Source organism: Oncorhynchus masou, unplaced genomic scaffold, assembly GCF_036934945.1.
Source record: "Oncorhynchus masou masou isolate Uvic2021 unplaced genomic scaffold, UVic_Omas_1.1 unplaced_scaffold_845, whole genome shotgun sequence".
NCBI classification, from domain to species: Eukaryota; Metazoa; Chordata; class Actinopteri; order Salmoniformes; family Salmonidae; genus Oncorhynchus; species Oncorhynchus masou.
The window spans coordinates 72,231-87,092 of NW_027014918.1; the positions used below are offsets into that span (position 1 = coordinate 72,231).

The 14,862-nt window shown below is 43.2% G+C and overlaps 1 protein-coding gene and 1 pseudogene across 1 annotated transcript; both read right to left on the reverse strand.

Moving 5' to 3' along the window:
• LOC135537811 (major histocompatibility complex class I-related gene protein-like) overlaps positions 1–1,670 on the reverse strand; it is a 26,341-nt pseudogene extending 24,671 nt beyond the window's left edge.
• An 8,907-nt stretch (positions 1,671–10,577) lies between these two features.
• LOC135537821 (major histocompatibility complex class I-related gene protein-like) lies at positions 10,578–12,257 on the reverse strand. The gene is made up of 2 exons (XM_064963837.1): positions 12,051–12,257; positions 10,578–11,952 (listed from the first exon to the last, which is right to left on the reverse strand). The coding sequence occupies exons 1-2, from the start codon at positions 12,103–12,105 to the stop codon at positions 10,967–10,969; spliced, it is 1,041 nt and encodes a 346-aa protein (XP_064819909.1). The 5' UTR covers positions 12,106–12,257; the 3' UTR covers positions 10,578–10,966.
• Between the last annotated feature and the right edge of the window lie 2,605 nt (positions 12,258–14,862).

Below are 14,862 nucleotides of genomic sequence, written 5' to 3' on the forward strand. Positions count from 1 at the left end.
CTTGTCCACTGACCCTCGCCTTATGCCCTTGGGGGAATCCCCGCACCTTGTCCACTGACCTCGCCTTATGCCCTTGGGGGAATCCCCGCACCTTGTCCACTGACCCTCGCCTTTATGCCCTTGGGGGAATCCCCGCACCTTGTCCACTGACCCTTATGCCCTTGGGGAATCCCCCGCACCTTGTCCACTGACCCTCGCCTTATGCCCTTGGGGGAATCCCCGCACCTTGTCCACTGACCCTCGCCTTATGCCCTTGGGGAATCCCCCGCACCTGTCCACTGACCCTCGCCTTATGCCCTTGGGGAATCCCCGCACCTTGTCCACTGACCCTCGCCTTATGCCCTTGGGGGAATCCCCGCACCTTGTCCACTGACCCTCGCCTTATGCCCTTGGGGGAATCCCCACCTTGTCCACTGACCCTCGCCTTATGCCCTTGGGGAATCCCCACACCTTGTCCACTGACCCTCGCCTTATGCCCTTGGGGGAATCCCCACACCTTGTCCACTGACCCTCGCCTTATGCCCTTGGGGGAATCCCCACACCTTGTCCACTGACCCTCGCCTTATGCCCTTGGGGAATCCCCACACCTTGTCCACTGACCCTCGCCTTATGCCCTTGGGGGAATCCCCACACCTTGTCCACTGACCCTCACCTTATGCCCTTGGGGAATCCCCCACACCTTGTCCACTGACTGACCCTCGCCTTATGCCCTTGGGGGAATCCCCACACCTTGTCCACTGACCCTCGCCTTATGCCCTTGGGGGAATCCCCACACCTTGTCCACTGACCCTCGCCTTATGCCCTTGGGGGAATCCCCACAGCCATATTTGTCATTGGTCCAAGCGATTAGCCAGACAAGGGACGTTTGCAACATAATCCCCTCGGCCCTCGTTTTTAATGGAGTTTGCGAGTACAATTGTGTTCACTTTGAGGCCTTTATAAAACCCATAATTCAATTCACGATGTTTGTACATCTGCTAAGAAAAGTCAGCAAAAATGTAAAACCTCAACGTCAATATGGAGTCAACATACAAATGTAAGTAAAAATAAATGTAAATAAGTCAGATATTGTGCTACTAATGCACATGACGGCACAAACAGATCTCGTAAAAGTAATGATGTTTTTGTTCGGTCAGTTTTTGGAAATTGGAGAAATAACGTTGATGAAATAACGGAATGATTTTTAAATGGACTTGCCCGGAAATTCGTCAGTCGTTCATCCTGCGATGATTGCCCCTTGCCCTGCAAGTGTATACCCGTCAGAAGTCATGATACGTCATCAGAAGTGTCCACTTAATTTGAGGGCACAGGGGATAGGCCGTGTCTTTCAAGAGTTTGGAATGCAGCCAAGAAGATATAGAGAGCAGTAGTGTGATTCGCATCATCAATGCGCCATTTAGTCTAGATATCAATTATAAATTATATCAGTATAGTCGGCACACTGCTCCCCAACCCTGTAAACAGTTATGGACATTTTACATTGTCTGACATAATAAATCATTAAATGAGTAAGCGACAAAGTTAAACCCTTACCTGCGTTGACAATGGTGTAAAATGAAAAAACAAACAAAAAGACAGACAGTTTGCCCATGATTTTGATAGTGTAGTCTCGCATAGCAAAAAGTGAGTCTGTCAGACTTTCCCTTCCACTTAGCCGATTGCATAGCAAGAATTGAGTCTGTCAGACTTTCTCTTTCACTTAGCCAACTGCCAATGGTGACCCGTCATTCAGGGCAGGTGGGGCAGAGCAATAGGCTTGCCTGTTTTGCATGTTCTTTTGGCATTAATGTCCCATATCAGTGTCACATATCAGTTTGCAAACAATGTAAAAAAAATATAGATTTTAAATATAGAAATATAGGCTTGCCTGTATAAATATATATAAAATATATAACAAATTCTTATTTTCAATGACGGCCTAGGAACAGTGGGTTCACTGCCTTGTTCAGGGGCAGAACGACAGATTTTTACCTTGTCAGCTCGGGGATTCGATCTTGCAACCTTTCAGTTACTAGTCCAATGTTCTAACCACTAGGGTGCATCACAGAGCATTGCGCCGTGATTGGCTTAGTGTTCTGTCACTCATGGGGACACTACGTCACCGAAAAGTCTTAAGGGTAGACCTCGAAAACTTTAGCCCCTTGGATGCTACCATAGAGTTACATTAGATGTGCCCATCCAAGAAGGCTCAAGGTAATTGGCCACAGATAAAATTACGTCAAATCACTTTATATCTACAGTAGCTTTGATTGGACTGATCATGTCAACATCATACTTTCGAAATCTTAGCTAGTAGTCATCATCATGAATCAAGTCGACAATCTACTGGCAAATCCTTTTTAATCCTTGTCATATGAAGATAATTAATGAAGAGAAATGATAGATAAAGCGTATCGGTGCTCATCGGCCATTGTACATAAACATTACACAAGTTTGAAATCGCTAATTCAACCATGAGTGGTTTGGAAGAAATCAGTGACAGTGGATGTGTGGTCCCAAATCTGGGATTAAGTTCTTTCCCAATTTTAAAATGATAAACATTCAACATTGGCCATGCTGTCAAAACAACTGTTAACTCGGAACTGCGAAAACCTGACTTCAGTGAGTTCAAGACAACTGGGAAGTCAGGAATAAATGAGCTAAGACTGCGAAAATACGTTTTGAACAGTCATCCAACTCAGAATTGTAGATCTGGCCTCTTTCTAGAGCTACGACCTGAAGATCAATGACGTCACCATGATTCAACGTAGTTTTTGTCAGAGTTCCCAGTCTTGAAAGCATCATCATCCAGAGAATGTCGGACTTTGATGACAACATTTGCCCACGAAGGGCCGCCGTCATACAGACAATTTTCTTTTTGCTCCAGTTTTCGATACTACTGTAGTCCATTCAGAACATTCCTCTTCACCAAATTTACTCCACACACTGCCTAAATCATACTCTTCATCCACTTCCGCCATCCTTCCTCCTCCGATCGTTCATCTGTGTTGTTTACAGTGGGAGCAAATGGAGCATACTGGGCAGAATAAGCAGAAGAAGCAAAGCCAAGCACGAGTTAGCGAGATCCTATTGGCACGTTGTAGCATGTGTTTGCATATTTCCGTGAGGGAATGTCTCCTCCGTGAAGTGCGCATGTGCACAAGCTCAATTCGACCTTGCACTCCTAAACAACACAATTTTCTGAAACTTTGTCAAAGCGTCTATAACATTTAATGCACTGTCTATAACATTTAATGCACTGTGTTTGTAACATTCTAGTTTGGGGAACATAAACATGTATTGAGATCAGATGTTTTATTGATGAGGAAATGTGCAGAATGTCAGCCCAGTTTCACCTAGTTCCATCCTCTCTCACTACCTGCAACGTTCTTCTTTTTCATGTAACTTTCTGGCAGGCTCGACGCTGTGTTGCATATTGCTGCCTTTCACAGGTTTTGGTGCGGATTGCACATTTTGGTCACAAAAAAGAAATAAAAAATACAAGGAAAAGGGAAATAGGAAAATATTGAATTGCACCACCATCTAACCTGCAGTTATACAGTGTCCCCAAAACACCACCCCATCCCACCACTTTGGCCCTAAACGATCCTACACCAGGCCATCGGCCTGTGATGATGTAACCCATTCTCTCAACTTCCTGTAGATCTCTGCCCTGATATCTCTCACATCCAAATACTTCTCTGCTGCTGCAACTACCACATCTATCTGTTGTGACTTCCGCTCCATCATGACAGTGCAGTTGATCCCTAGGGGCGGCAGGGTAGCCTAGTGGTTAGAGCGTTGGACTAGTAATCGGAAGGTTGCAAGTTCAAACCCCCAAGCTGACAAGGTACAAATCTGTCGTTCTGCCCCTGAACAGGCAGTTAACCCACTGTTCCCAGGCTGTCATTGAAAATAAGAATTTGTTCTTAACTGACTTGCCTGGTTAAATAAAGGTAAAAAAAAAATAAAAAAAAATAAAAAACTATGGTTATAAACTCAAGAAATCCAACCTTACTGAAACTCATCCTCTCAGGATCTCTCTCTTCAGGCCCACTCACAGGGAATCACCCAGTCAACTCACTCACCATTGGTCTATCCTCTGCTCTCTTCACTGCCTCAGCATAGGACACATTCTGTCCCACTGAAACTCTGGCAATCTCAACCTGTCTCTCTCACTTCAGCTGCATGAGCACCCCCACAGTTGACACACAGATTTTTCTCTTTCGCAACTGTACACTCCCTCTGACTATGCCCTCCTGGACATTTCTCACAGCGTGGTGATCTCCCTTCTACACACTGCTGCAACACGTATGAATCCTTGACACGTAAAACATCAGTGGATTATAAACTTAGGCCTTCACAGAATTGCAAATATAACCTAACCTTACCTTATAAGGTAAAAACTCTGTGTCAAAGCTCATCCCCACTTCTCAAAACTTTCACTGAACCGACCATTCCCAGTTTGTCCTTTAACCAGCGCGACACAACGTGTGGGTCGGCCAAAAGTATTACTCCTACCGGTCCAAAATCATCTCTGGTAGAATTCTCAGGACAAAAGTTGGAACACTCCAATACACCTGCCGCCGCAGGTAGGCCCCCTTGATCCTGGGCTGGCTCAAGGAGAGCATGAAGACCAATAAGTCATATTTGTTGGTGTGTATTAGGAAGACGAAGGTATGTAATCAAGAGGCAGGAGATGAATCTCTGATCTTAACGGTACCATTCTTTCCCTTTCTTGACATAGCGCCTCCTTCCGGTCTCCGACCCGCAGCTGGACTTGCTCTCACTACCATATTTGGTGCTGAGAAAACGTTCTTCTTCTTCTATGGTATTATGGCGGTCTGCAAACAAACGTTAGAAGTGTATCTTCTTCTTTGAGGTTTTATGGCAGACTACAACCTACTGCTCTATTGCCGACACCTACTGTACGGGGTGGGGAAACAAAACTGTTCCATTGTGGGAAAGTTAGGGGAAAACACAGACATCATACAAAATAAAAAAAAAAAAAAAACATCCCACTTCAGTCACAATTCAAATCACATCCCGACACCGGCTCGGAGGCCTTCATTGACAGGATTCCTTGTAGTGCCTCTGTGGAAAGTCCATGAGTCCCAAAAAACCTTCAGCCGCACACAACGGTGCCTCTGTTCTCAGATTCCCTCTCTGTTTGCGCTGTGGAGTTGATAATCAATGCAACAAACACAACCATGTCCACCTTCTTTACATGCAACAGGTCAGGATCCCTCTGTTGACAAGAAACATTCTCTGGTGTCTCTTCTCCTACTACCATTACTTCTTCAACTTCACTCCTTTCTTCCACTCTTCTCACCAGCTCAGTATAGGAGTCATACTGGACAGCCCTTATTCACCACCTCATGACAGGAGACATGCTGGACAGCCCTTATTCTCACCACCTCAGGACAGGAGACATGCTGGACAGCCCTTATTCTCACCACCTCAGGACAGGAGACATGCTGGACAGCCCTTATTCACCACCTCAGGACAGGAGACATGCTGGACAGCCCTTATTCTCACCACCTCAGGACAGGAGACATGCTGGACAGCCCTTATTCTTACCACCTCAGGACAGGAGACATGCTGGACAGCCCTTATTCTCACCACCTCAGGACAGGAGACATGCTGGACAGCCCTTATTCTCACCACCTCAGGACAGGAGACATGCTGGACAGCCCTTATTCTCACCACCTCAGGACAGGAGACATGCTGGACAGCCCTTATTCTTGCCACCTCCGTCTCCTTCATCCTATCAGGACACTTCAGGAATTCAGGCTCATGTTCCCCACCACAATTGCAGCATTTAGGCTCAGCTGGCATACGGTACTCCTCCCATCTACATACACTTGACACATGGCCAAATAATTTGCATTTATCACACTGCACAGGTTTAGGCATGAAGGTTCTCACACGGTATCTTGTAAAACCCAAATACACCAGAGAAGGGAGAGACTCTTCTCCTTATATACTTCAATTAATTTTTTCAACTGGTACTGGGGAACCTACAGACAAATCTTGTGAGGCTTGTGGGCCTCCTCGAGCCAAACAACAGACATGTACATATTAGTGTGTAGTCCAAACGGTTTGTACGCTACAGACAGAAGTTGGCAGATCGGCTGTAGCGACTTCAGATGAGGGGGACAAACCTCATGGCTTGGTTTTTGCTCTGACATGCACTGTCAACTGAGGGACCTTATAGAGACAGGTGTGTGCCTTTCCAAATCATCTCTAATCAATTGAATTTAACACAGGTGGACTCCAACCAAGTTGTGGAAACATCTCAAGGATGATCAATGGAAACAGGATGCACCTGGCCTCAATTTCGAGTCTCATAGCAAAGGGTCTGAATACTTATGTAAATAAGGTATTTCTGTTTTCTGTTTTTTTATCCAGTTGCACAAATGTCTAAAAACCTGTTTTTGCTTTGTCATTATCGAGTATTGTGTGTAGATGAATGAGGAAAAACATGTATTTAATCCATTTAGAGTAAGGCTGTAATGTAACATACTGTGTAAAAGGTAAATGGGTCTGAATACTTTCCGAATGCACTGTACATATTAATCATTTGAGGCTCCACAGAGGAGGACCATCCTCCTCAGTGAATTTCATGAAAATAAAAATGTTAAAAACATTTTAAAAAGTTACTAAATATAATCACGTCACAAAATAATTGACTAAAATACACTATTTTGTAATGAAGGTCTAGCATAGTTTCAATAGCACTCTGTAGGGTAGCGCCATGGTGTAGCCAGAGGACAGCTAGCTTCCATCCTCCTCTGGGTACATTGACTTCAATACAAAACCTTGGAGGCTCATGCTTCTCACCCCCTTCCATAAACTTACACAATGATTGTGACAGCTTCCGGAGGACATCCTCCAACCTATCAGAGCTCCTGCAGCATTAACTGACATGTTGTCCACCCATTCAAAACATCAGAGAATGAATCTAGTACTGAAAGCAAAAGCTACAGCTAGCTAGCACTGCAGCACATAAAATGTGGTGAGTAGTTGACTCAAGAAGAGAGCTAGACAATAGTTTAACAATTTCAAAAAAATGAATTTCTTACAAAATGAAGGAGAAGCAAGAAAGATTTCTTTTTTTCACATTCAGTTTCACTTACTTAGCTAGCAAATGAGTCTAGCTAGTTTAGCCTACTGAAACACCCTGCTCAAACAGAGGGATGCTATGTTACCTAGCTGGCTATGTCTATTGAACACAACACGGGAACTCTTCCAAGACAATGTAAGCTTTTGGTTTTACTAATTTATTGCCACCGGGCCTGTGGTGTAAGTGCTAAACTGCTTACTGACTGTACACTGTAACATTAATGCATGATTGTAGCAGTTTACTAACATGTTAGTTCTATTAGCTATGTTGACTATGACGTTACTTTAGCTAATATGGTGACAACGGTGTAGGCTGTGTAGCGGTTATGATATGGTTTGGCTTGGAAAGGTTTTTGCACCTGGTCACATACAGCTGATTCATTGTGCATTAAAGTCCACAAGCGAAGGGAAAAGGTGAGGGGAGGAGAGCGCATAGATACGAGAAGGACTACAACGTGGCTGCTATGAAAGGGAACTGTGTTTACACATTATCAGGGGTATATTCATTCCGTTGATTATGTTGAAAAACGTTTTTTAAACAGAAGCGAACAGAACAAAACGGATAAACATACATTAATTTGTTCAATAGAAACTTTTGTTTGCTACTGTTGGACTGTTGGACTAGTGATTACTCCCTCTATCAGCTAGATGCAGGCAAGAGTTTGCAAGGCACAGTCTGTCTATGTGTCACTGTCTGTCACCTAATTTTTCTCTCGACCTTTGTCCCCCCAGTTGTACATTTCATTCATAGACTAGGTTGTAGCAACCTCATGATGGGTATAGGGAATATTTGAGTATCATGTAGTAGCCTAAACCTTTCACTTTTATATTGAACTGGGTGAATGGAATATGAATAACAGTCATCCAATATAATGTAATAGAAACAAGGCCATGCTCATGAAAAAAATGGTCCTCCCACATCGTAAATGGCACTGATATTAATATTTGTTTTAATATGATTTTTCAGGGTGCTGCAGCACCCATACTTCCTGCAGCTATGGAGACACTAAAGCCATTCCGAAAATAAACTGACCTCATACACATTATCACATGATTCTCCTTCTGGTTAAGATAGGGGCTCTCACCTAATAGAGCACAGATATAGAGTACATTGTGAAATTAATGAATAGTCATGATTAGAAATTATAGAATGCATAACACATATAACTATCAGATTACCTTTGTTAATGCTCAGGATGCCAAACCAGCATGTATAATATACTCTGCAAAAAAGAATCGTCCCTTTTTCAGGACCCTGTCTTTCAAAGATAATTCGTAAAATCCAAATAACTACACAGATCTTCATTGTAAAGGGTTTAAACACTGTTTCCCATGCTTGTTCAATGTACCATAAACAATTAATGAACAAGTACCTGTGGAACGGTCGTTAAGACACTAACAGCTTACAGACAGTAGGCAATTAAGATCACAGTTATGAACTTAGGACGCTTAGGAGGCCTTTCTACTGACTCTGAAAAACACCAAAAGAAAGATACCCAGGATCCCTGCTCCTCTGAGTGAATGTGCCTTAGGCATGTTGCAAGGAGGCATGAGGACTGCAGATGTGGCCAGGGCAATAAATTGCAATGTCCGTACTGTGAGACGCCAAAGACAGCGCTACAGCGAGACAGGATGGACAGCTGATCGTCCTCGCAGTGGCACACGTGTAACAACACCTGCACAGGATCGGTACATCAGAACACCACACCTGCGGGACAGGTACAGGATGGCAAAAACAACTGCCCGAGTTACACCAGGAACGCACAATCCCTCCATCAGTTCTCAGACTGTCGCAATAGGCTGAGATAGGCTGGACTGGAGGCTTGTAGGCCTGTTGTAAGGCAGGTCCTCACCAGACATCACTGGCAACAACGTTGCCTATGGGCACAATCCCACCGTCGCTGGACCAGACAGGACTGGCAGAAAGTGCTCTACACTGACTAGACGCGGTTTTGTCTCACCAGGGGTGATGGTCGGATTTGCGTTTATCATCGAAGGAATGAGCGTTACGACGAGGCCTGTACTCTGGAGCGGGATTGATTTGGAGGTGGAGGGTCCGTCATGGCTCATCCTGACATGACCCTCCAGCATGACAATGCCACCAGCCATACTGCTCGTTCTGTGCATGATATCCTGCAAGACAGGAATGTCAGTGTTCTGCCATGGCCAGCGAAGAGCCCAGATCTCAATCCCATTGAGCACGTCTGGGACCTGTTGGATCAGAGGGTGAGAGCCAGGGCCATTCCCCCAAGAAACGTCCGGGAACTTGCAGTTGCCTTGGTGGAAGAGTGGGGTAACATCTCCCAGCAAGAACTGGCAAATCTGGTGCAGTCCATGAGGAGGAGATGCACTGCAGTACTTAATGCAGCTGGTGGCCACACCAGATACTGACTGTTACTTTTGATTTTGACCCCCCCCCCCCCCTTTGTTCAGGGACATTTTATTCCATTTCTGTTGGTCACATGTCTGTGGAACTTGTTCAGTTTATGTCTCAGTTGTTGAATCTTATGTTCATACAATAATGTACGCATGTTAAGTTTGCTGAAAAGAAACGCAGTTGACAGTGAGAGGACGTTTATTTTTTTGCTGAATTTATATAAATGCAGATTTGGACGAATGCCCAGATATTTATAGTTGTCAACAGTCTCCACAAACTGAACCTTTATAGTAATTTGTTGAGGGGCAGGGAAATCGACCGACAATAACAAAATCTTTTGCACATTTTGTGTCAGCAATACAGATGTAGGATCTTCATTTGATCACCCTGTTTCAGGTGAAGGTTTGAGGTTAAAAAGTATTCTGAAAGTTGTATTTTCTGCTTTGAAATTTCAGACTTCCTTGACGAAAACTGTATCAACCCCTTCAAAAGGAATCCACATAATAATTATCATTTGCTGTTGCTGCAGCATTGTTTTCCTGCTGTAGCAAACTGGCTCAAATTAAGATCCTTCATCTGTAATACTGCAATAACAATAATAATAATAATAGTGTGGGCAGTCATTTTATTGGTCTGAGAATCTGAAGACTTGTTAATTTCTTCTGACACTTTTGCATCAAAGTTGGCAAGTTGTGACAATGTCTACGAGGCAGTGCATCTCCACCTCCTTTTGACACAAATGAAAATGCCAAATAGCATAACAACCAGCAGCATCACCAGTAGAGCTGAGAGGGTGGATAAATGTAACCTCTCCCTAACATAAAACAGTTTCATTATTAATGATCTCTACAACACTCACCTTAGATTAATCCTCATGACAGTCTTAAACTGGAGTGAAATAGAGTGTCAGATTTCTTCCTTCCACAGTGATAAACAAGTTACTGAGAGAAGTTAAGGTATATAATTAACATGAATTAATGACATAGTTAACATGAATCAATGCAGTAATAAATTATTCAACATGTTATTGTCTTTAATAAATGTATTATTGTGCAGTAATGATGAACATACACAACATACAGTACAAAACAGAGACACTGTAAAGTCTTTCCAATAATAAACAGACCTCATACACATGATCACATGATTCTCCTTCTGGGTAAGATACTGGATATCAGCTGATACAGCACAGATACACTTGTACAATTAATGAATAGTCATGAGTATAAATTACAAATTACATAATGATTTAACTACCATATTACCTTCATGCCCCAATATTTGTTTTTGTCAACAGTCTCCCCAAACTGATCCTTTGTTGAAGGGAAGGGAAGACTGACTGACAATAGCAGAATAATTCACACTTGCCCTCATAGGTGCACTGGCAGTCATATTTTGATTGTGAATTGAGCTGAACTGACAAAGCTACATCAGTGTCCCAACATTTTATTAGGTCTCAGAATCGGAAGAAAGGTTCATTTACTCTCACGCTTTTGCATCAACGTTGACCAGTTTAGACTGTGAGGCAGTGTTACTCCACCTCCTTTTGACACAAATGAAAATGCCCAATAGAATAACAACCAGCAGCATCACCAGTAGAACTGAGAGGGTGGATAGGTGAACTCTCTCTGCCCCAGACTCCCAACTGACATCCAGCTTGTTGTCCAGACTGAGGTGAGAGGCAGTACAGGTGTAGTTGTGTCTCTTCTTTAGCTCCTCAGTACTGACCTCCAGACTCTTCCTCAGCTGGTAGTTCCCATCTCCACTAGGCAGCACCTCCCCCCCTGTCAGCTCCTGTTCTGCCACTGGCTGGCCGTCTCTCAGCAGGGTCATGTTGATGTGGCGGGGGTAGAAACCAAACGCCAGGCAGCTCACCTGGAACCCTCCAGAAACCTCTTTCTTTATCAACCTGAGTCTGGGAGGAACTTTACGCATCACAACGTTCTTCTCTCTCTTCAGGAATCTCTTCAGTGATTTGATGCAAATGGGAAGTAAAACGTTCTCAAATAGTGCTTTTTCATATGCTTGCCTTATCCCATAATATCCTAGTAGTAGTGTCCCAGAATCGTATGTAAAATGTGTCATGCTGTTATATATCGCATGATCTACAAAAATGCCATTAAAAGTCTCCTTAAACATGATCAGGGCTGGTTTACCATTGTCCAACATCTCACAGCCAGACATTCTTTGCTGAACTTGAACACCTTCCGTGAGATTCAAGTGGTGCTTTAGGTGAAAGTATCTCTCCTTCATGTGGTGGTACATAATTCCGAATACATAAGCTCCGTCCTGAGCTTCGTCATCATGTATTTTGTCTGAGGTGTTATGACCCCTGTAGATGAAGTGTTTCATGTTGGAGTCATAGTAACCCACTTGAACATCATCCAACATAACCACAACCGTAAACTCAGGGAAAGGCATCTCTCCGATGATGTATGTTGCAAGTGCCCACAGAGAATGTGATCCTGGACCTGGAGAGGAGTTATATTATACAGTTATGGACATTTTACATTTTATAACATAACAAACCATTAAATGAGTTTGATAGTAAGTAAGTAGTCAAATCTACCTGCGTTGCCAATGGTGTAAAACGAAATAAAAAACAAGACAGACAGTTTGCCCATTTGAGTGTTCACTATTTTCCAATAGCCTCACGCAGCAGGTTTCTAGCTCTCAAGTGGGTCTGACAGACTTTTCCTTTCGCTTAGCAAAATAAGGTAAGGTACTTTAAAGTTGTTGAACGAGTCAAACAAGTACAGGTCAAACAAGTGGAGGAGGGACTTCAAACCGATATGCACTGAGAATGGAATGAGGACTGTACAAGCAGAGGGAGTGTTGTTGCCATGGCAAATATCAGCAGTGCATATACAGTGTTATGTTGAGGTGTGCATAGTGCAAATGCACAATGGTGCAGATCAGTATTTGAGGTCATTGATGACAAGGTGCAGTAATCAGCCCAATGCAAAGTCACTTATCTCTACGAGCCCGATGCTCAGTGGAGTATTGAATGTTGTCGCTTTAAAGTGTCACTCCAGTCTACTTTTCACCTTATTTAACACCTGATTTACTTAACAAAAGGTACAATAATAGATCAAGGTAAGTTATGACATAACACAAGTGGGGGTGGGCCTTTTCTCTTTATTCTCTAATGCGCCTCTATTGTTCCTCAAGCTCGGGGGACGCTGATGACATCACAACTTCCCATCAGTCCAACTCCTTGAAGTTTGCAGATGTGTCAAAAAACACCATTTCTTCCCCTTTAGTGTGTGTACTTTACTGTACTTATACTTGGGATTTCAATTCTCAACTCTAAAATTGTTGGAGGATGTCTTTATTAAGAATGTACTGTATCTTGTGCCGTGTGTGTACAGATGTGTGAGGTTTACATAAGTTTGTACGAGTTGCTAACATGTGGATCTGAAGTAAAGACGTTCAGTTTAATTGCACAACAAGTGAGTTTGTAAAATGTATCTTGCCGCCACCATCTCCAACCGTTCCTACCTGTCCCTGGAGATCTAAACTGTACCTTGCCACAGCACTGTGAACCGCAGCACATCGCTCTGGATAAGAGCGTCTGCTAAATGACTTAAATGTAAATGTAAATTGAAGCATATGATTGGTCTAGTTATGTAAGTGATCAAGATAAGAGGGGAACTGAATGGAGAGAGAGAGAACGTTCTCCACTGAGTTTATAAAACTGTAGAAAGAGCAGCACAGTAGCGCTGTTTTATGTACAATGTAAACTAAATGACGTTGCTGTTACTCCCGCCCCTATTGCAGAATGCAGCCTTTTGACAGCATGTACCAAAGTCAATATAATCCACAGTTAAATGCGTCTCCTGGTTTGGAGATTGGCTTTAAGGCTGTGACAACGAAAATGCTGCAGACAGACCTACAGTATGTTTTAGCAGGGATGTTTGGTTGGGTGACCTGATATGGAACTATGAAAATAATTTTGTCCAACGGATTGTGAACCCAAAAGTGTAAATTTGATTCTAGAGACGGAACAATGAATATAAGAATGATTTGGTTAGGGTGTAGAGGAAGATTCGTGTAATCTTGTCTTCAGGAGATTTTATTATCCATTTACTTTATTTGGTCTGATCAGTTGAACAGTTCTCATTCTTAACAAAGGCATAACATACAGGGTAATTAGTGTGCTTGTCAGCAAGAACACTACTGCTATTCCCCACACTTATTTTATTATTCCACTTCTTGATTTTGCCAGTGTAATCACAGATTTGAAATCTGATATGACTACTTTTGTCTCTGAAAATGAATTATATGAGGCTATGTATTTTTGCAGCCATTCATGGACAGTTTTGAATGAGTCCTACAAATAAGCTGTGGATATTAAATGCTCCAAACCCAAGCCTCAAAAATAATTTTGGGCATTTTAGTACTGCGCAGATGCTAGACAGAGATAGTAAGGAGACTCACAACTCATAGACACATCATATTTTGTCTATGCAGAATAAGATGATGGCAAGAGGGATACTGCTGGTCTCTGCAGTGGCACATGTGAGAAGAATAAGTCTTAAGTGGCTTTGCTCCAGTGTCAATCACCAGTGAGGTTTTCACTCCTTCAATGTAGCAGTCATATTGTTTGATCATAACTGAGATTGTTGCAAAAATCGCTGAAGCTGGAGACTTATATTTCCCTCACTAACTTTAAACATCAGCAATCTGAGCAGCTAACCGATCGCATAGCCCACATAGCCCATCTGTAAATAGCCCACCCAATCTACCAACCTCATCCCCATATGTTACATCTGCTCCCACTACGCCCTCTGGTGTTCATCCGGTGTTGTCCTAACCTGCAGTTCTCCTCCTGTATAATCCTCTCTCTCTCTCTCACTCTCTCTCTCTCTCTCTCTCTCTCTCTCTCTCTCTCAATCTCTCTCTTTCTCCTTCTTTTTCTTTTTCTCTCTTTCTTTCCCACCTCTGTTCTCTTGAAGTGATACAGTCTACTGTGTTCTCATCCCACCTCTGTTCTCCCCCAGAGCAGCTTGAAGTGATACAGTCTACTGTGTTCTCATCCCACCTCTGTTCTCTCCGTAGAGCAGCTTGAAGTGATACAGTCTACTGTGTTCTCATCCCACCTCTGTTCTCTCCGTAGAGCAGCTTGAAGTGATAGTCTACTGTGTTCTCATCCCACCTCTGTTCTCTCTGTAGAGCACCTTGAAGTGATACAGTGTACTGTGTTCTCATCCCACCTCTGTTCTCTCTGTAGAGCACCTTGAAGTGATACAGTGTACTGTGTTCTCATCCCACCCCTGTTCTCTCTGTAGAGCACCTTGAAGTGATACAGTGTACTGTGTTCTCATCCCACCTCTGTTCTCTCTGTAGAGCATCTTGAAGTGATGCAGTCTACTGTGTTC

Coding starts and splice junctions, on each gene's coding strand:
- LOC135537821 (XM_064963837.1), bottom strand. CDS start 12,105: ATGGGCAAACTGTCTGTCTTGTTTTTTATTTCGTTTTACACCATTGGC. Junction 11,953..12,050: donor TTACACCATTGGCAACGCAG/GTAGATTTGACT, acceptor ACTCCTCTCCAG/GTCCAGGATCACATTCTCTG.